The sequence below is a fragment of the Rhinopithecus roxellana genome, chromosome 12 (assembly GCF_007565055.1).
Source record: "Rhinopithecus roxellana isolate Shanxi Qingling chromosome 12, ASM756505v1, whole genome shotgun sequence".
Classification (NCBI taxonomy): Eukaryota; Metazoa; Chordata; class Mammalia; order Primates; family Cercopithecidae; genus Rhinopithecus; species Rhinopithecus roxellana.
In genome coordinates this window covers 132,926,136-132,945,965 of record NC_044560.1, presented here as the reverse complement: position 1 = coordinate 132,945,965, position 19,830 = coordinate 132,926,136, and the positions used below count along the sequence as shown (strand labels likewise).

General features: G+C 52.6%; 2 protein-coding genes across 5 annotated transcripts in view; one reads left to right on the top strand and one right to left on the bottom strand.

Annotated features, from left to right (window-relative positions):
• SAMD4B (sterile alpha motif domain containing 4B) overlaps window positions 1–12,692 on the top strand; it is a 42,585-nt gene extending 29,893 nt beyond the window's left edge. For 3 of the 4 annotated variants that reach the window (XM_030913812.1, XM_030913808.1, XM_030913811.1), the window contains 10 exons: window positions 3,066–3,305; window positions 3,855–3,964; window positions 4,123–4,209; window positions 4,904–5,243; window positions 5,913–5,998; window positions 7,411–7,529; window positions 8,033–8,231; window positions 8,436–8,559; window positions 10,994–11,077; window positions 11,285–11,966. In XM_030913812.1, coding sequence (XP_030769672.1) covers window positions 3,066–3,305; window positions 3,855–3,964; window positions 4,123–4,209; window positions 4,904–5,243; window positions 5,913–5,998; window positions 7,411–7,529; window positions 8,033–8,231; window positions 8,436–8,559; window positions 10,994–11,077; window positions 11,285–11,313 — 1,418 coding nt within the window. In that variant the 3' untranslated portion in view covers window positions 11,314–11,966. Of the gene's footprint in view, window positions 1–3,065; window positions 3,306–3,854; window positions 3,965–4,122; window positions 4,210–4,903; window positions 5,244–5,912; window positions 5,999–7,410; window positions 7,530–8,032; window positions 8,232–8,435; window positions 8,560–10,993; window positions 11,078–11,284 lie in introns of all 4 variants that reach the window. The other variant, XM_030913809.1, reaches the window with a different exon arrangement.
• Window positions 12,693–13,624: 932 nt separating this feature from the next.
• PAF1 (PAF1 homolog, Paf1/RNA polymerase II complex component) lies at window positions 13,625–19,756 on the bottom strand. The gene is made up of 14 exons (XM_010380914.2): window positions 19,383–19,756; window positions 18,832–18,861; window positions 18,641–18,733; window positions 18,209–18,330; window positions 18,042–18,108; window positions 17,844–17,945; window positions 17,655–17,760; window positions 17,509–17,577; window positions 17,324–17,427; window positions 17,122–17,238; window positions 16,889–17,017; window positions 14,470–14,575; window positions 14,258–14,348; window positions 13,625–14,179 (listed from the first exon to the last, which is right to left on the bottom strand). Exons 1-14 carry the CDS (start codon window positions 19,427–19,429, stop codon window positions 13,767–13,769), a joined length of 1,596 nt encoding a protein of 531 aa, XP_010379216.1. The 5' UTR covers window positions 19,430–19,756; the 3' UTR covers window positions 13,625–13,766.
• Between the last annotated feature and the right edge of the window lie 74 nt (window positions 19,757–19,830).

Sequence of the window (19,830 nt, the reverse complement as noted above, 5' to 3'; positions counted from 1 at the left end):
CAGGAAATAATTAAAATATTTTTGAGTGGGGAGCAAGGATTGGCCTTTGAGGGCAGGCAGCTTGGGTTTGGGGTGCTGCCAAAAACAGATCAGGATTTCTTGGAGAGTGCACGGCCCTGGAACTCCGGCTGGCATTCTTGTTTTTGTAATTCTCATGCTGTGGCCAGCCTCCACCCCAGTGCAGAGCCAAGCAGGGCTCCTCAGGAACTGCACGATCATTCCAGTCAGGGTAATTTCCTGCCTGTCAGCCTCGCCTGCCCCCTTCTTGGCTGAGAAGGGAGAAAGAAGGAGGCCAGAGACACCAAAACGGGCAAAAAGGCCTGTCTTGAGGATTCCCCAGTCCCCCAGGGCCCAGAGTGTGCCATGTTCCCCAGGAGTGCTGAGTGGGGATAGAAACCAGGGCTGAGGGAGTCTAGAGGCTGAAGAGCTCCTGGAAAGAGGGCCCCGGATGCTCTGGGGTAGGGCAGAAACTGTTATTAGGGGTGGGTCACTGCCTTGCCCTGTCCCTCAGGTGACTTCCTAGCCAGGAACATCAGCGTTGTCACAGCTGAGGGAAGATGCTCTGGGGCCTGCAGCAGGCTAGCCCTCCTTCCTGTGCTGGGTGTCACTGTAGCACTGGCAGGAACCCCAGCCTTTCCATCAGAAACAAGGCTTGGGCTCTGTCTCAGCCTGTCAACTCCCATGGGAACTGGGGCAAAGGGCTTCAGGTCCCTGGGCCTTGGTGTCCTCACCTACCCAGGGTGAGGCTCGTTGGCTTTGTTTCATTTCTTTTTGACTAGGCTGACTTGGGGTACTTCTGGATGTCATAGGTGGAACTCAGAGGCCCTCTTAGCACCCTTTTGTCCTTTATCAAATTATCAAACTTCGTTGGAAGGACTTCTGTGTGTCATGCTCTGTGCCTGATCATGGGATTGCAGAAGTAACTGGGCTGGGCTGCCATTCTCCATGGACCCACAGTCCAGTGCAAGAGGGAGGCTAGTGAGAAGGGCAGCAAGCACCAGGCCTGAGGCAGCAGCAGAGGGGTACGTGACCAAGGCATGAAGGGAGAAGTGGCTGATGGAGAAGAGTTGGAGAGGTGAGCAAGGCAGAAGGAAAAGCACAGATAAAGGTCTGGGAGCTCATGGGAACCTGCCCTGTCTTGGGAGTGGTTAAAAATCACATTGGAGGCTGGGCGTAGTGGCTCACACATGTAATCTCAGCACTTTGGGAGGCCGAGGCGGGAGGATCACCTGAGGTCGGGAGTTCAAGACCAGCCTAAGCAACATGGAGAAACCCCTGTCTCTACTAAAAAAATACAAAATTAGCCAGGCGTGGTGGTGGGCACCTGTAATCCCAGCTACTTGGGAAGCTGAGGCAGGAGAATCGCTTGAATCCGGGAGGCAGAGGTTGCAGTGAGCCGAGATCACGCCACTGCACTCCAGTCTGGCGACAGAGTGAGACTCCATCTCAAAAAAATTAAAAATATATATATATACACACACACACGTATGTACATATACACACACATATATATACACACACACATATATATATATATATATTAGCCAAGCGTGGTGGTGGGCACCTGTAGTCCCAGCTACTCGGGAGGCTGAGGCAGGGAGAATTACTTGAACCTGGGAGGCGGAGGTTGCAGTGGGCCAAGATCACACTGCTGTACTCCAGCCTGGGCAACAGAGCAAAACTCCATCTCAAAAAAAAAGATCAAGTTGGATTCCTTTGCCAACCTCAGACTTGGGATGCACAGAGGGTGTGGAGCATCCTGCAGAAAAGGACCTGGGATCACTCTGAGTCTCCAGGCCTCATGAGGGGCCAGTTTGGGCTCACTGCAGAAAAAAAAATGGGAGGTAGTGAGGCCCCATAACGGGGTTGTTGAGGAAGCAGCTTATGTACTTCCTTCATTACAAGATATAATGATGTTTAAGATGGGACAGGTTCCTGCTGTCACAGGTCTTCTATTCTAGCAGGGGGTACAGTTAATAAGTAAACAAGCTGGCTCATGCCTGTAATTCTAGCACTTTGGGAGGCCAAGGTGGGTGGATCACGAGATCAGGAGATGGAGACCGTCCTGGCAAACATGGTGAAACCCTGCCTCTACTAAAATACAAAAAAAATCAGCTGAGCGTGGTGGCAGGCATCTGTAGTCCCAGCTACTCGGGAGGCTGAGGCAGGGGAATTGCTTGAACCCGGGAGGCGGAGGCTGCAGTGAGCCAAGATCGCACCACTGCACTCCAGCCTAGTGACAGAGCGAGACTGCATCTCAAAAAAGGAAATAAATAAATTTTGTAGAAAGTAAACAAATAACTTGATAATTTCAGGTTGTGATAGGTGCTGTGAGAAAGACAAGGCAGTAATGTGATAGAGTGACTGGAATTGGGGCAGCAGAGGTGGGCAGTGACTTCAGATTACGGTTTTAGGGTAGGCCTCAGAGGAGGTGAGACTTGAGGGAGCCACCCGCTAAGATCAAGAAAGTAAGAAGAAAGCGAGTCCTGAGGCTGAAACAACCTTGAGTGTTTCAGGAACAAAGGGGAGTTTGGGAGGAGTTGAAGGTTAGAGAAGCATGAACCAGGTGGTGGGTTGTGGGAGAGGAGAGTTAGAGAGGAGCAGGGGCCAGGTCCTGCATGGCCTTTTAGGCACGTGAAAGCATTTGTATTTTGTTTCCACTATGAAAGGAAGTCACAGGGAGTTGAGCAGGAGTCAAGCTCGGTTAAATTTGCATTTTTAGAAGGATCTTTATGGCTGCTGTGAGGGCCATGGACTATAGGAGGCAACAGTGAAGGCAGGAAACCAGTAAGGAGGCTATGGCAGTAATTCCTGCCAGGGGCACTGGTGGCTTGAGCCAGCGGAACTGGAGAATTTCAGGAAAGTGGCTGACAGCTTGCTGATGGGTTGGGTGTTGGAGGTAAGAGAATGAGGTATACCTGGTAGGTAGCTCCCCTTGGACCCCAGGTCCCTTCCTCTTGGCAGGTTACGGGGCCAAACTGCCATCCTGGCACTGACGGCAGGGGGATGGTCTCCTGTGGTTGGGTCCCCAGCCTAATTTTTTGCTTTTCTCCCACTCTGGCCAGGTCTCCCCTGCCAAATCCACCCTAGCCCGCTGAAGCGCTCCATGTCACTCATCCCTACAAGCCCCCAGGTCCCTGGTGAGTGGCCGAGTCCAGAGGAGCTTGGGGCCCGGGCTGCTTTTACCACGCCCGATCACGCACCCCTCTCGCCCCAGAGCAGCGTGGCCTCCTCTGGCAGTGAGCAGACAGAGGAGCAGGGCTCCAGCCGGAACACTTTCCAGGAGGATGGCAGTGGCATGAAAGGTACACCGGGAACAGCAGCACCAAGACCCTTTTCCAGGGGCTTCTGCAGAGCTTATAGGACAGAAAGGAGCTGTAGCTGATGCCTGCCTTACCCCTCTGAGGAGGGGACATGTCTGAGGGGAGTAGATAGTCCCTGCTTTTAGGGCTCAAGACTAAGCAGAGAGACCCCACATCTCCCCTTACAAGTTCTGCTCTGACCCGGGAGGAGCCCCCTGTCTTCACACACGCCAGTCTGACAAGGAAGCCAGGACACAGCTAACTGATGGAACAGAGGTTCCAGGAAGAGTTTTGGAGCAATCAGTGAGGTCATCCTGGTATACATCCAGCCGAGCAGCTCAGAAGGGTCAGATGTCCTTCCCAGGGAAGGCTGCCTGAGAGGGTCTGACTAGGCAGATGAAGAAGGAGCTGATGGAATCTTAGCTCCCCGCAACCCCCTCCCAATTTTTTGCATCTTTTGAGGCTTCCTGTGGGTTTAGCCCCACAACTTTTCCTTTACCCTGGTCATCGGGGCCAAACTCCTGACCTTTCACTCTCCCTCCTTATCCAAAGATGTGCCCTCATGGCTCAAGAGCCTCCGCTTGCACAAGTATGCAGCCCTCTTCTCACAGATGAGCTACGAGGAGATGATGACACTGACTGAGCAGCACCTGGAGTCTCAGGTGAAGCCAAGGGCACCATCAGGGAGGTGTTGGGGGCAGCGCTATTTTGCATTCCTTACAGCCCAATCCTCCTCTGTCTCCTTGATCTCTATTTGGGTACCTGCAAATATCTTAGCCTCCCATCTCTAGCTTCCTGTCCCCTTCTGCCCTTATCACAGAATGTCACCAAAGGTGCCCGCCACAAGATAGCCCTGAGTATCCAGAAGCTGCGTGAGAGACAGAGCGTCCTCAAGTCCCTAGAGAAGGTGAGAACTTGGTATCTGCATCTTCAAGGCCAGCCAGCCACTTGGTGGTACCAGTAGACCACAGGCCCTGAGTTGGCCTCCCAACTCCTCAGGTCTGGCCTCCAATAATAGACCCAGTCTCCAGGGACCACGTGCACGCTGGCATCAAAAGGCTCACTTGCTGGTAGCTAAGAGGCTCCCCTCCCTGTCTGTCTTGGTGGTTCTAGAATCTGTCTTTTGACTCTACACCTTCTCTCCCCTTTTGCTTTTCCATTTCTTGCTGGTCTTTCTGGTAGAGCAGTGTGTCTCTGTCTGTACAATCTCTTTCCATTTGATTGTTTCTAAACTCATTTTCCTTCCACATCTGATTTGATTTGATCTGATTGATTTGCATTCCTCATTCCCTTTCCTTGCCACTGCCTTCTGTTTGTACTTTTCCCTGCTCAGTATCTAGGTCTGAATCTCTGTTTCTATCCTTGGTGGGTCCCAAAGACTACAACATTAGACTGGCTTTTCGTGAGTTCTGTGGGACTTCACCTTCATGGGAAAGAGGAAATGTTTGTGGGCTTGCAGTACCCTTACATGCCTTCTCTATGTGCTGGAATCCAGGGTCCTACCCAGTCTTCTGTAAGCTGTGTCTGACTCTCTGTGTAGATACTCTCTGTCCCTCATTGTAGAGTCTGCATGTGACCCCAGCCTGTGTCCTCCCATGCAGGATGTGCTGGAAGGTGGGAACCTGAGAAACGCTCTGCAGGAGCTGCAGCAGATCATCATCACTCCCATCAAGGCCTACAGTGTCCTCCAGGCCACCGTGGCTGCCGCCGCCACCACCCCTACTGCCAAGGATGGGGCCCCGGGGGAGCCATCGCTGCCAGGTGCTGAGCCTCCCTTAGCCCACCCCGGCACTGACAAGGGCACCGAGGCCAAGGACCCTCCAGCTGTGGAGAACTACCCACCTCCACCAGCTCCAGCTCCCACCGATGGCAGTGAGCCTGCCCCGGCTCCCGTTGCTGACGGAGACATCCCCAGCCAGTTTACACGGGTGATGGGCAAAGGTAAGACCAGCTACAGCCTAGCAGGAAATCCTGAGGCAGAAAGCCAAGTGAACCCAAGCACCAGGGATCAAATCCAAGTTAGATGTTGGGAGCCGGGCTTTATAAAGCCTGCTAGAGACTGGAACACTACAGAGAGTAGCCGAGACAGGGTGACAAGGCCCCTTGCCCTTGGGCATGTCCAGGCTAATGGTGGATAACAGCCCTTCCCCTCAAAGTGTCTCCTGGCTGAGCAGAAATGGGGCAGTGTGTCAATAGAAATTCCATGTAGTAAAGAGTGAGCAGTTGAGGGGAGTCCATTGATTTCTCTCAGAGGGGACCAAAGTCCAGGGGATAGGGATGGTGAAATTTATCACAGCTTCAGCCTTTCCTAAAGCAGCATGACATAGCAGACTTTACACTTGGATCCAGATCGATCTGGATCTGGACCTGGGGCAAGTGACTCAACTCTGAGCTTTAGGTTTCTCAGGCTAAAAATGTCTGTAGTGACAAGATTGTGTCAGGTACTATGTTGTATATCCTCATGATAACCTAAATACCATGGCTAGCACTTAATAGTTGGTACTCATCCAGCCTGAGTCTCCTGTTCCTTCTTGTGCACGAGCCAGCTGGAGGCTGGAACATGGCAGAGGGCATACTAGGGGCTAACCTGCCCTTTCTTATGTCCCCCAGTGTGCACCCAGCTGCTGGTGTCCCGACCAGACGAGGAGAACATCACCAGTTACCTCCAGCTCATCGAAAAGTGCCTGACTCATGAGGTAAGGCCTTCCCTAGCATGCTCAAAAAGGGAAAGGTGGCCGGGCGTGGTGGCTCACGCCTGTAATCCCAGCCCTTTGGGAGGCCGAGGCGGGCAGATCATGAGGTCAGGAGATCGAGACCATCCTGGCCAACATGGTGAAACCCAGTCTTTACCAAAAATACAAAAAATTAGCCGGGCGTGGTGGCAGGTGCCTGTAGTCCCAGCTACTCGGGAGGCTGAGGCAGGAGAATGGCGTGAACCCGGGAGGCGGAGCTTGCTGAGATGGCGCCACTGCACTCCAGCCTGGGCGACAGGGTGAGACTCCGTCTCAAAAAAAAAGAAGAAAGCAAAGGCTGCCCATTATTCTCAAGACCATTGTGTTGTATGTGGCCCACAGGGCCTTGCCTGACCTGGCACATACACGCCAGCCCTTCCAGTCTTGTATCTTACCAGTGTTGGCTTTAGAGGCTTTTTCTCAGAACCTTTGTACACACTCTTCCTCTTTTTTTTTTTTTTTTTTTTTTTTTTTGTTAATGGAGACGAGGTCTCACACTGTTGGCCTGGCTGGTTTTGAACTGACCTCAAGTGATCCTCCCACCTCAACCTCCCAAAGTGCTGAGATTACAGGTGTGACAATTTTCCTTTTTAGAGATGGAGTATTGCTTTATTGCCTAGGCTGGTCTTGAACTCCTGGCCTCAAGTGATCCCCCTGCCCTGGCCTCCCAAAGTACTGGGATTATAGGCATGAGCAACCATGCCTAGCCCGTACATACTCTTTATCAGGAACGGTACCCCTTCCTCCTCCTCACCCCTCAGCTATCAGTTCAAAACATTTATACCTCAGGGACACCTTTACCAACCCCTCATTTTTATTTAGGTTTCTTTTGCTTCCTGTTCTTCTCCCTCAGGGAGGGATAATTTGTCACAGTTATCATTATGTATGTATCTTTCCCTCACAACCAGACTGTTAGCTCTCTGGGCATGGTCACCTCTGCATCCCAGAATTGCTTGGCACAGGCACAGAGTAGATGAGCAATAAATCTCTTTTTTTTTTTTTTTGAAACAGAGTCTCACTCTGTTGCCCAGGCTGAAGTGCAGTGGCACGATCTCAGCTCACTGCAACCTCTGCCTCCCAGGTTCAAGTGATTCTCCTGCCTCAGCCTCCCAAGTAGCTGGGATTACAGGCATGCACTACCATGCCCGGCTAATTTTTGTACTTTTAGTAGAGGTGGGGTTTCACCATGTTGTTCAGGCTGGTCTCGAACTCCTGACCTCAAGTGATCCACCCACCTCAGCCTCCCAAAGTGCTGGGATTACTGCATGAGCCACCATGACCGGCCAGGCAATACATATTTGAACAAATGAAGACTGGAAGGGAGGTCTGAAAGAAACATCACCCTCTCTGCTTCACCTGTGCCCTGCCAATTCTAGGCTTTCACAGAGACGCAGAAGAAACGGCTGCTATCCTGGAAACAGCAAGTGCTGAAGCTCCTCCGGACATTCCCACGCAAAGCCGCACTAGAGATGCAGAACTACCGGCAGCAGAAAGGGTAGGCAGGTGGCCAGGGTACAGGGTCCTGGCCTCCACAGGCCTTTGCTGGTTAGTAGATCGTGCTTAGAGGGGTGATTGTGTTCTGGGCTGGGAATCCAGTTTTATTCAGTCACTGGGTGACTTTCCCAGAAGAAAATTTCCCACTAGAATAGGATGCCAAGCTGGAAAACAACACATGTCCCATGAGCAGGCCCCTCATACGTACCTTGCTCCTCACCTGTATGCAGAAGGCCTGGAAGTCCCTTCTTAGACCAGACAAATAACAGAAATGTCTCCCTTGAGAATTGAAGTTTGGAGAACTGTTTTGAATGGACAGTGAGGAAACCCTTGTATACTTCCCATCTCCTTCCAGGGGGTACTCTTGGGACAGATGGGGACAGAATGTGTGATGGAGGTTTATGTTCTCTCCTACCACTTGGGGTTGTTGGGGAAGGTGAGGAAGGGGTAGACAGATGGGCCCCATCTACATAAATTAACACCCTGCCTTCTGCTCTCTCACAGCTGGGCGTTCGGCTCCAACTCGCTCCCCATAGCTGGTTCTGTGGGGATGGGAGTGGCCCGGCGTACCCAGCGGCAGTTCCCAATGCCTCCCCGGGCCCTCCCACCCGGCCGGATGGGCCTCCTGAGCCCCTCGGGCATTGGAGGTGTCTCCCCTCGACATGCCCTCACCAGCCCCAGCCTTGGAGGCCAGGGCCGACAGGTAAGCTGACTGGAAGCAGGGGCCATGGCCTCCTGGGGTTTGGGGTGGCAGTACTTGGGATGTGTATGTCCGTATACTCTGTGTCTGGACCCAGCTTAGAGATGGCGGGGGTGGGAGTGGGAGAAGGCCTGCACCACCTCCACCACTCTTGGGTCTGGGCCTCTTCCCCACTCACTACTTTCTCTCTTCCTGGGAACTGTGTAGAACCTGTGGTTTGCCAACCCTGGAGGCAGCAACAGCATGCCCAGTCAGAGCCGCAGCTCTGTGCAGCGCACCCACTCGCTCCCGGTCCACTCGTCACCCCAGGCCATTCTCATGTTCCCTCCAGGTGAGGTGCCCCACCCTTGGGACTCTGCCTAGCCAACACCCTGAGCTGACCTCTCTCTTCTCTCCTGGGTCTCATGTCCACTGTTCCTTCCAGACTACTTGGGCACCTCTCCCCATACCTTGCACCACTCTGCACCCATCCCGCCCAATTGTGGGGGATTGTTTTCCTCTTCTGCTTCAATTTTATCTCTCAGGTTTTGCCTCTACCCCTCTGAATCATCATGTCTCACCCCTTACTCCCACCCCATCTCATGTTTCCCCCCCATATCATAATCTTAGTGTCTGTGTTGGTCTCTGTCATCGTCTGTTTCTTTACAAGGTCATTGAATACTCAATTTAGAAGGGGTTGAGGGGATGGGACAGTTAAAAGTATGAGATTGCTGTGGAGGGGAGTCCTGCCCATCAGTCTACCTGCATTCTTTCACATGCCAGGTGACCACACAGGAACCAGTGGACTTCACCTCTAAGAACAGGTGTTTGAAGTGAGAGGGCTGTTTGACCTCTGCTTACAGACCATCCTGCATTTGGGAGAGCAGAAGTTGGGCCAAGTGCAGGCACAGTAACTCACACTTGTAATTTCAGCACTTTTGGGAAGCTGAGGCAAGGAGATCGGTTTCAGACCAGCCTGAACAACATGGCGAAACCCCATCTCTACAAAAAAAAATACAGAAATTATCTGGGCATGGTGGTGCACACTTGTAGTCCCAGCTACCCGGGAGGCTGAGGCAGGAGGATCATTTGAGCCCAGGAGGTCAAGGCTGTAGTGAGCAGAGATCGTGCCACTGCACTGCAGCCAGGGCAACGGTGAGACCCTATCTCAAAAAGATGTTGGGCCAAGTTGGCGAAAGGAAGATGAGAAATTTGCTAGCCACAGGTCCCTGCCCTGCTCAACAAGTGAGGGGTTGACTCCTCCACATGGTGCTGGGCACTGGGACTGCAGAGACAGATAAGGCTGGTCTGGAATGGGCTGACTAGAGAGAGCATGGATTTGCAGAATTCATGTCATAAACTGCCAAGTCAGCCAGGAGTCTTACTTGATGAGGTTGTGTGGACAGCCATCTGTTGAGGCTATGGGAACCTATTCATCATGTTCATCCTAGCAGAGGGCTTGACACACAGTAGGCATCTGTAAATGATGTTAAACAAGCAGGTGGATGAACCGCAGGAATGAACAACAAGAACCATTCTCTTTACCAGTAAGCTATGTCCCAGGCTTTGTCAGACAGCTCTCCTGCACTGATTGACGCCTCCCAACTGTATGTGTAAGGACTCTGATGTTACTCATCAGTCAGCAATCTGAAACAGAAAGGTCTTGCCCAAGTTTAAAAAAAAAAATTTTTTTTTTTTGTTTTTGTTTTTGTTTTTGAGACGGAGTCTCTCTCTGTCGCCCAGGCTGGAGTGCAGTGGCCGGATCTCAGCTCACTGCAAGCTCCGCCTCCCGGGTTTATGCCATTCTCCTGCCTCAGCCTCCCGAGTAGCTGGGATTACAGGCGCCCGCCACCTCGCCCAGCTAGTTTTTTTTATTTTTTATTTTTTTTAGTGGAGACGGGGTTTCACCGTGTTAGCCAGGATGGTCTCGATCTCCTGACCTTGTGATTCGCCCGTCTCGGCCTCCCAAAGTGCTGGGATTACAGGCTTGAGCCACCGCGCCTGGCCAAAAAAAAATTTTTTTTTTTTTTTTAGGAGAGACAATTGGGTGATCTGATACGACATGAGCTCAGGGTTCGGAGGGAACAGTGATGAGAGGTGAGGGTGGAGATGGGAGCTGGGTCATCTAAACCCAGGTAAACAGCTCGGACTTCGTCCTGATGGTAGTGAGGAGTCAGGGAAGGGTTTAAGCAGTGTGGGGTGGGGTCAGATCTGCCCAGGGAGGTGGGTGGTTTCCCAGATGCCAGAATAGGAGGCCCTTTTGAGAAGTGTGGTTTGAGGACAAGTCCCATGGTTGTTGTCCTACTTTGCCCCCACCTGCCCAGCCTGCCTGGATCGAATCCTGCCCACAGGAGCAGGTCCAAGGGGGGACAGGAAGGGTTTTGATTTAGCTTTTGCACCAAGTACAGAGCAGGTCTTCAATCAGGGAGCCTTGGGGGCTGCCCAGTGTCCAGGGCAGATGCCCAGACTGTGCTCAAGACAGTATGCAGTCTGTGTCCAAAGTAGTCACAGCAGGCTGTGTGTGGCCTCCAGGAGCTCCTTCAGTTTCACTTCCACTGTCTGCAAGTCAGGCTTTTTCTGTATCACCAAGCCTCTGCCATTGCCATTGTCTCCTCTGCCTGTTGTGTGACATGCTCGCCTCTCTCCCTGTCTACCTCCTCCCCTTCCTCCCTCTCCCCCTCCATCTCTCTTGCTCCCTTCCCATACCAGCATCCTTTGTCATCCCAGCTTTCTTCATCCGAGTCCAGTCGGTCCTTACCACCCCCATTCTCCTCTCTCCCAACCAGACTGCCCGGTTCCTGGGCCTGACCTGGAGATCAATCCCACTCTGGAGTCTCTGTGTCTGAGCATGACAGAACACGCCTTGGGTGGTGAGCATTTCCTCTTTCCCTGACCCAGCTCCCACCTACCCAGCGTCTCTTCCTCTGAACTGAGCAACTCAGAGTCATCCTGAGGGGTCCCCAGGGGAGGCCAGACTCCAGGGAGGGCCTGACCGGGATGACAGGCTACCTGAGTGCCTTTTCTTGGGCCTCCCTCCAGCTCCTGATCTTCCGCCCTTCCTCCCTTTCTTACCACAGATGGGACAGACAAAACCTCCACCATCTGACGGGACCCACAGCCCAGCGCACCCATAGGCTCCCTGGGCGGCGGGCGGGGGCCAACCCCCAACAGGCTTCTCCGCGACAGCGAGAGGGTGGGCTGGCTCAGCTATATATTCTAATATTTTTCTACTCTCTCACCCTTTTAACTTTTGTTTAACATTGGCACATGCCTTGCTCACTCCCAGGCCTGTCGAGGGATCTCTGCTGAGGCCCGGGGAGTTGGGGGCAGCCAGGATAAAGGGGGCAGGGACTGGCCAGACTGCCTGCCTCTCTCCTTTCCTTCTTCATCCCCACCTGGTCCCATCCCACCCCTGCCTCCTCCAGACCGCTGACCACCTGCCTCTCCCCAAGGGAGCAGACTCCCCAGAGACAAACTGACCACTACCTTGTGGAGCCTGCTCAGAAACATTTGATATTTGGGGTGACATGAGCAGGGCAGAGAACCTGCCCTCCAGAATGTTATTGAGAGGAGCTGGGGAGATGGGAGGGGAGCAAGGAGAGGAAGCCCTCTCTCCTCTCCCTCCTTCCCCTTTACCATTCCCCACATTCTCCAAGGACAGGAGCCACCTTCCTCTCTCTCACCTCCCTTGGCCCTGTTCACCAGAGGTTCTCTATGATTAATTTCTTAGGCCTATTTAAGATACATATTTATATAGTTCTTAACGGTTTTTCTCTGATCATTTCCTCTCATTTTTAGAATCCCCAGGCCTCTCTCTGAGCCAAGACCGTGGCAGGGGGAGCCTGAACTTTATGAGGGGAGAGGGCAGAGCCCCCTCCTCCAGACCCCCAAGCTCTAACCCATTTTCCTCCAACCCTGGCTCCCCAGATGAAGAGGTTGGAGGTGGGCAGCCAGGGTGGCCAGTGAGGTCAGGAAGTCTGTTGCCTTAACGTCCCCTTCCCTACGAACACACACCCTTCTCTGCTCCCAGGTCTGGTTGGTGATACTTGGGAGTCAGGAATAAGGGAAAGGGGATTGTTTGGTTTTTGGGTTTTTCCCTAAGCCCCTCCCTTTTCTTTCAGCCTTTCCCCTTCCCCCATTATGTCATGACCTCACTTAAGTGGAACACTATATCATAACCCAGAGATTTGTCCCAGTCCCAGAGTCTGACAGACTCTCTGGTCCCTATTCCTAATGAGGGGTTGTGTTGGGGCCCAGGTGGAGGGAGGGGATTTCGGGGTTCAGACTGCGGGGAAGCCAGGGTCTCCCTCTTCAACGCCCTCCTCCCCCTCAGCCCACCCTCCCCACTGGGACATTCTCAAGCTTTTCACACCGAAAAGGAAAAAAAATGTTATTTTTAGATACATTTTATGAATAACTTTTGTTATGAATATGGCTGGTAACCATTGTGTATGTTATTAAAGATACAAAATGTTGGGAAAAAAACAAAAAACCAAAAAAAAAAAATTTTAAAACCACCACCCTCCCTGCACTATCACCCCATTCCCCAGACCTTCTTGCCCCCACCCTCCTGGTCTGTGGACCTCCCTCTGCTCTGAGCCCAGGGAGGGGGAAGAAGCCAGGGGGTAAGGGTGGCCCTGGGAACCTGGCTCTGGGTCCCCACTTCCTCTCCCAGTGCCGGGCTGGGTGGGGTGTCAGGTTTATTTATGTACCTCTTGCACACTCATCAACCTATGCAAGTCCCCCACCCCGGCCCTCCATGTTTCTGTGCCTTTGCTCATCCCCTCAATCTCCCAGGGCTTCTCCAGTCCCCCTCCCACTAGCTGCAGGAAGTGGGATGGATGGGCCACCTCGTTTGGAATCAGCAGGGTGTCCCTCTCATGGGACCCTCCCCTCTCCCCAGCCTGTCCTGTCTAGTTCACTCTCCATCAGGGTGAGCTGACTGTGCCTGGCACTGGGAGATGGTGAGGGACACCGTCTCACACACACAGGGAGGCAAGAGCTGCCGCCCACCCCACCTGACAGCAGAGTGTGCAGGACGCAGGCGGCCCCACTCTGATGGGCAGGACCCTGACCCTCTCCCGCTCCAGCCCCCTCCCCAGGCCCTCCATGATTTCGTCCTCCCCACCCACTTCTGTCCCCAGCCCCATTGGCAGAATCAGCTTTGAGTAACTGTACAGTTTTTCTCGCTGTTGGAGAAGACTTATTTGTTGGAGTTTCACTTGTTTAATGGTCTGGGCTTATTTTGGAGAAAAAAAAAAAAAAAAAAAAATTCTGACCTTCGTTGTGCTACATTTTGTGGGAAGCCATTGGCCCTGCCTCTGGCCTGTGTTTCTAAGCCTCAAGCCAAGATCCTTGAGCACCTCGGGGTGGGGGGAGGTGTGTGCTGGGCTGAATGACATCATAGGGGCTGGGAGGGAAAGTAAAGAGAAGTTGACTTTATTAACAGCAAAGGTTCGGGGGTGGGGAATAAACAAGTGAAAGGCTCACAAATAGACCACTAGAAAAGTGCCATCCTGCTCACAATAGTGTCTGAACCAGCCCTGAATGCCCTGGGACTCAGTCACTGTCACTATCAGCTTCACTGGAATCAGAAGCTGCAGCTTCACTGCCATCCTCCTGGGCCGAGTGCTCGCTGCCACTGGGGAAGGGACTGGCACTGCCACTGCGGCTGTGGCTCCGCTGGCCACCCCCATTGCTGCCGCTGTCCGAATCATTGTCACTGCCACCTTGGGCCGGTCCTCTGTCCTCATCATCAGAGTCAGCATCGTCCTCTGAATCAGCATCACTGCCAAAGATCTCCTCTTTGTCACGGGCAGCCCGGGCCTCATCCTCGCTGCTCTCGTCCTCACCACTGCCACTCTTGTCACTGGCCTCGTCCCTGTCAACTTCCTCCCGTTCACTCTCGCTGCCCGAACGCTCATCTTCACTGCCCTCCTTCTCACTGCTGCTGCCTTTCTCCTGCTCCTCATCTGGAAGGGAGTGGAGAGAGGTGAGACCCACTTTTCCACCTTCCCAGGGCTCCCAGAGTCTGGCCTGTCCAGATTTACCTGAGCCCCCAACTTCTTTCTCTTCTGTCTCCATCTCCTCTTCCTCTTCCTCCTCCGGTTCGTGGTTTTCTAGCTGGGCCTTCCGTGCCTCCTGGAAGCAGCAAGATTGGAATGAGGGGAAGGAGGGTGTTCTGTTGGGTTTTTGTCCCCCTCCTCACCTGCAACCACCACCCTCCCTGCCATGGGTGCTCTGGGCCAGTGGTGCTTGTTACCTGAGCTTCCAATTCCTTCTCATTCATGTCCCGATGTTTGACCACAAGCAGGGCGTTGGTGCCTGACTGAACCCCAGCCTTGGCCCGGCGCTTACTAAGGCGGACTCTGCAGGGGGTAAATTTAAGGGAGAGAAGTAGAAGATGCAGTTAAAGACACACTTCCCACTCCCCCGCCTCCCAGTGAGGGGTCTGGTCTGACTTGGTTCCCCATCAATACTTAGAGTAAATGGGAGTAAATACAGATTGAATAAGGGCAACTAAGCTCAAGGTATTGAGGGCAGGGGAAAGGAAGGATGGCTCCCATGGCACCAGTTTGGTTGCCCTACACTGTGTGCGTTATATGGTGTATTTACATAAATATGAGCATGGGCCATTTAACAGGGACACATTCTGAGAAATACATCATGTGAACATCATACAGTGCACTTACATAAATGTACACAGTATAGCCTACTACATACCTAGGCTGTAATGGTGTAGCTTATTGCTCCTAGGCTACAAAGCTGTACAGCATGGGACTGTACTGAATACTGCAGGCAATTGTAACACAATAGTAAGTATTTGTATATCTAAACATAGAAAAGGTACAGTCAAGACACGGTATTCTATTTTAAGGGACCATCATAAGCAGTCCATTGTTGACTGAAACATGCAGTGCATTACTGTATACGTGAATTAGTTAACAACACTTTGAGAAACCAGGAGAATCATCTGAATTTGGGGCTTTTGGAAGATAGGAATTTCTGGATCCACAGCATAGCAACAGTGGGCTGGAAGTGACATCGTGCCCTCCATGGTTGCCCAGAACTCCAGGTCACTCAGATGCTACCACGCCCCTGCTCTTTTACATTTCCTGCCTGGCCTACAGGGTCAGTTCTTGTAATCTCTGCTTTAAACAGAAACTTAAGACTTCCCAACTCTACACCAGAGGTGCTGGCATAGCAGTAAACTTTCAGCCATCAGGGAAGAGTTTTGGGGTCACATTTTTGAATGTGAGTATTAAGCATTTCATTTAAAACATTCATGCTGGCTGGGTGCGGTGGCTCACGCTTGTAATTCCAACACTTTGGGAGGCCGAGGTGGGTGGATCACAAGGTCAGGAGTTCAAGACCAGCCTGGGCAAGATGATGAAACCCCGTCTCTACTAAAAATACAAAAATTAGCCGGGCGCAGTGGCTCATGCCTGTAATCCCAGCACGTTGGGAGGCTGAGGCAGGTGGATCACCTGAGGTCTGGAGTTTGAGACCAGCCTGACCAACATGGAGAAACCCCGTCTATACTAAAAATACAGAATTAGCCGGGTGTGGTGGCGATGCCTGTAATCCCATCTACTCCAGTGGCTGAGGCAGGAGAATGGCTTGAACCTGGGAGGCAGAGGTTGCTATGAGCAGAGATCGCGCCATTGCACTCTGGGCAACAAAAGCGAAACTCCGTCTGGGGAAAAAAAAAAAAAAAGCCAGGCATGATGGCGGGCGCCTGTAGTCCCAGCTACTTGGGAGGCTGAGGCAGGAGAATGGCGTGAACCCGGGAGGCAGAGCTTGCAGTGAGTGGAGATCACGCCACTGCACTCCAGCCTGGGTAACAGAGCGAGACTCCGTCTCAAAAAAAAAAAAAAAAAAAAAATGCCGAGTGGTGGGAGGCACCTGTAATCCTAGCTACTCAGGTACTCAGGAGACTGAGGCAGGGGAATCTCTTGAACACGGGAGGCAGAGGTTGCAGTGAGCCAAGATAGCACCACTGCACTGTAGCCTAGGCGACAGTAAGACTGTCTCAAAAAAAATAAAAAAAATCATGTTAATTTTATATATTACTCCATACTTTGGCAATGTTTACTTTCACATGAAGTCTGTTACTAATACTGGGAAACTTGGCCCTCTACCCTGCACAAAAGCTCTAAATGTCTTCTGCATTAAGATTTTCTTTCTGGCTGGGCGCGGTAGCTCACACCTGTAATCCCAGCACTTTGGAAGGCCGAGGCAGGCAGATCACCTGAGGTCAGGAGTTCAAGATCAGCCTGGCCAACATGGTGAAACTCCATCTCTACTAAAAATGCAAAAAAAAATTAGCTGGCCATCCTGGCACACGCTTGTGATCCCAGCTACTCAGGAGGCTGAGGCAGGAGAATCACTTGAACCCAGGAGGTGGAGGTTGCAGTGAGCTGAGATCACACCACTGCACTCTGGCCTGGGCAACAGAGCGACACTCCATCTCAAAAAAAAAAAAAAAAAAGATTTTCTTTTCTGGCTTCTCCTGTTAGAACCAAGTCCAGCTCATGTGCATGATCAAACATCTGCTGTTCTTGTTTACCAATGTGTATGACAAATTATTAGGTACAAAGGACCTCCAGCGTGGCTCTTGCACGCCCCAGGGTCTTAAGAAGCACAGATCCAGGCTAATCAGATAGGAGCGTGCTGAGTACCTGGTTTCCAACTCATTGTAGTAAACCCCGTCACCCTCTCGGAAGATGAAGAAATAGTTTTCCTCATAGCCCTTGCTAGCTTTGTTCTTCACGTTCCAGTTGTACTCCCGAGCAATTTTGTAGTCATACCTGAGGATGAGAGCACAGGTTCAGTTCCATTTCCTTCCTATCCCTATCCCAATCCCAATCTCCAAAACTTCCCATTCCCCAAAACTTAACCCCAACCCACGCACACATCATCTGGTGCATAGTCCATCTCCTCCTCCTGGTCCCGCTTTCGTTTCTTCAGCGTCTCTTCTACAGGCAGGAAATAGGCCACAAACTGGTTCCCTTCCTCATCCATCATGCCCCTGGTTGGGGGAAAAGGAGTGGCAATGAAGTGTGAGGACAAAAGGCAGCAAGGAGCAGGCCAAGGTGGGCAGCAGGACCGACTACCTAATCATGGCCTGAGACATCATCTCCAATGCAGCTGCGCCACTTGTGTCCTTGGGGGCTGGATCTGAGTCAAAGATCACCTGAGCACATGGATTGATCCACATCTAGGGAGATGGAGGCATTGGGGTTAGATGGGAACAGGCACAAATAGGCTGTCCCTTTCTACCTCCCACCTTGGGCCTGACCTTAAAGTCTGGGAAGACAGGCATGACCTCCACCGGTGTGACTCGGGGTTTGCTGTAATGCTGGGAGATCTGGTGGGACAAAAACAGGGTGAGGAAGAGCTCTGCAGCCATACCCTTACCTCTCCCCATCCCAGTCCCTCAATTACTGATTTCTGGGCATCCTCAAAAGTCTTCTCAATGGCTGTGATCTGGCTATCCCTGTCTTTGTATATTTCTTCCTCAGTAAACTGCTGCTTCACAGAAACCCCAATCCTAGGAATGAAGAAAAAGGCTTTTAGGGGCCACTGGACACACCTGGCATCTCCACCTTCCCTCTCTTCCTGTTTGCAACTTACTTGACCTCAGGCTTCTCATTGGAGATGCCATAACGGTTGAACTCAGTGGAGATGTACTCTGTCTTCCGCATCCATGGCACCACCTTCGCGTGCTGCTGGGATCTGGGGTAGGAAATCAGGTGCCTCAGAACCCCACCGCCCTCCTGCTTGTAGGGCCCACCGGAGCCAGTCCCCAGTACCCATTTGCTACCTGCTCACCTCTTGGAGCTGGTGGGGGCCTGAATCTCCTCTTCCAAAAGTTTCTCATCAGCTGGATCTAGAAGAACTAGAGGAGAGCGGGGCAAGGGGAGGGGGGAAGGAGGACCATGAAGGAGGCCCAGGCCCTTTGCTGCCCTAGAGCAGACCCTCCCTGTCTCCCCACACACCATTGGGGTCGATGCGGTAGGTGTCCGGATTGATGAGATCGATGGTGACCCCCAGGTCTGGCTCAGTCAGGAGGTCATGTTTGTGCTGTTTCTCCAAGGAAGTGGCTTTGTACTGGACGAACCTGGGTGAGGAAACACCTCTTGTGGTGTCTGCATTCCAGCTTCACCCCTCACAGCCCTGCTTCTCAGAGGCGAAGCTTCTTTGGGGAGGAACTCAGAATGACGTGTCCCCCATGGCGGGGTCTGAAAGCTGGCTCCCCAGTGGGAAGGGACTTGGACACTGCTTGCTCCATTCATTAACAATTGAGCAGCTACTACTATGTGCTAGGCAGGTACTGTGCTAGGCCCTGAGCAAACAGCAGCCGACGAGACAAACAGCCCCTGCCTTCAAATAACTCATACCTGAATAGTTTTCCCATTGCTTAGTCTCACCTGTTCTGGTCGAAGGGGTAGGTGATGAACTTGGGGTCGAAGGGGATATCAGGGAGGCTATTGCAGTACTTGACTCGGCAGACCACTCCAGACCTAGGAACGTTAGTGGCTCAAAAGTGGGTCCCCGCTGTCCCACCTCTGCTCCCAGCCCCACTGCCCCACCACTCCTGGGAAAGCACAGTGAGGCTCACCTCTCAGGCAGAGTCCGGTGGGAATTGGGCCTAGTGGAGAAGAAAGACATAGTGATAGGTGGAGAGGACGGGATTGACAGGAGAATGAAAAAGGTCCCCAACCTTTCAAAAAGTAGAAGGAGGGTGACAAATGCTGGTTTCTTTTGGTGGTGGGGGGTGTCCAAATGCTTTAACGGAGGGAGACAAATGTTCAACTTATTTAGGAAGAAGAGCCCCCAAAAGCTTTAATGAACAAGGCCAAGTGCTCAATCCCTTTTGCAGGGGATGGCTTCAAGTGCTTTAATAAAAAACCATGTACTCAATCGTCTTTGGAAGAGGGGTCTTCAAACGCTTGACTGGAAGGATCTCTTCTGGAAAGTCTCCAAAACCTTAATCCCTGAGGTGCACGGCGGGGAGGAGGGGAACACCTGAATCTCAGAAGGAACCCGCCCCCTTCGTCAAAGGTGAGCGCTCCGTGACGTCAGGGGCAGACCTGGGGGCTGGTCACGTTGTCCAGCAGAAACCCTCTCCCGATCCCCCACCTTGCTGAAACAGAAAACCGTGGCGCCTACCTGTGGCCATCCTCCCGCTGGGCCTGGGTCTGGATGGTGGGCGCCATAGCGACGAGGCGACGGCAGCCCGGACGGGGTCCTAGCGGAGCCGAAGGGGGACGCGGAGGGGCGTGCCGACTTCAGGGGACGCCTGATCCAAGGCAGGCCCAGGCTGGCGCCGCTCCCCGCGGAAAGTGGGTTGAGATGAGGTGGGCGGGCAAGAAGTGCTCCAGCGAGACTCAGGTGAACGCGCAGGCAGCACCAGGGACGGACTCGAAGCTCCTGTTCCACCAACTGCCGCCAAGACGCTGAGGACCCAACGGGGGCTCCTCAGGGCGCGACGCCTTCGGGGAAATGAAGTCCGGAACGGAACCACACACGGATTGGCGAGCGTCTGGGTGAAGGGCGGAGCGAGGGAGAGAGGTGCTTCTGTGATTGGTGAAAAGATACCTCAGTCTGGACCTCGGAT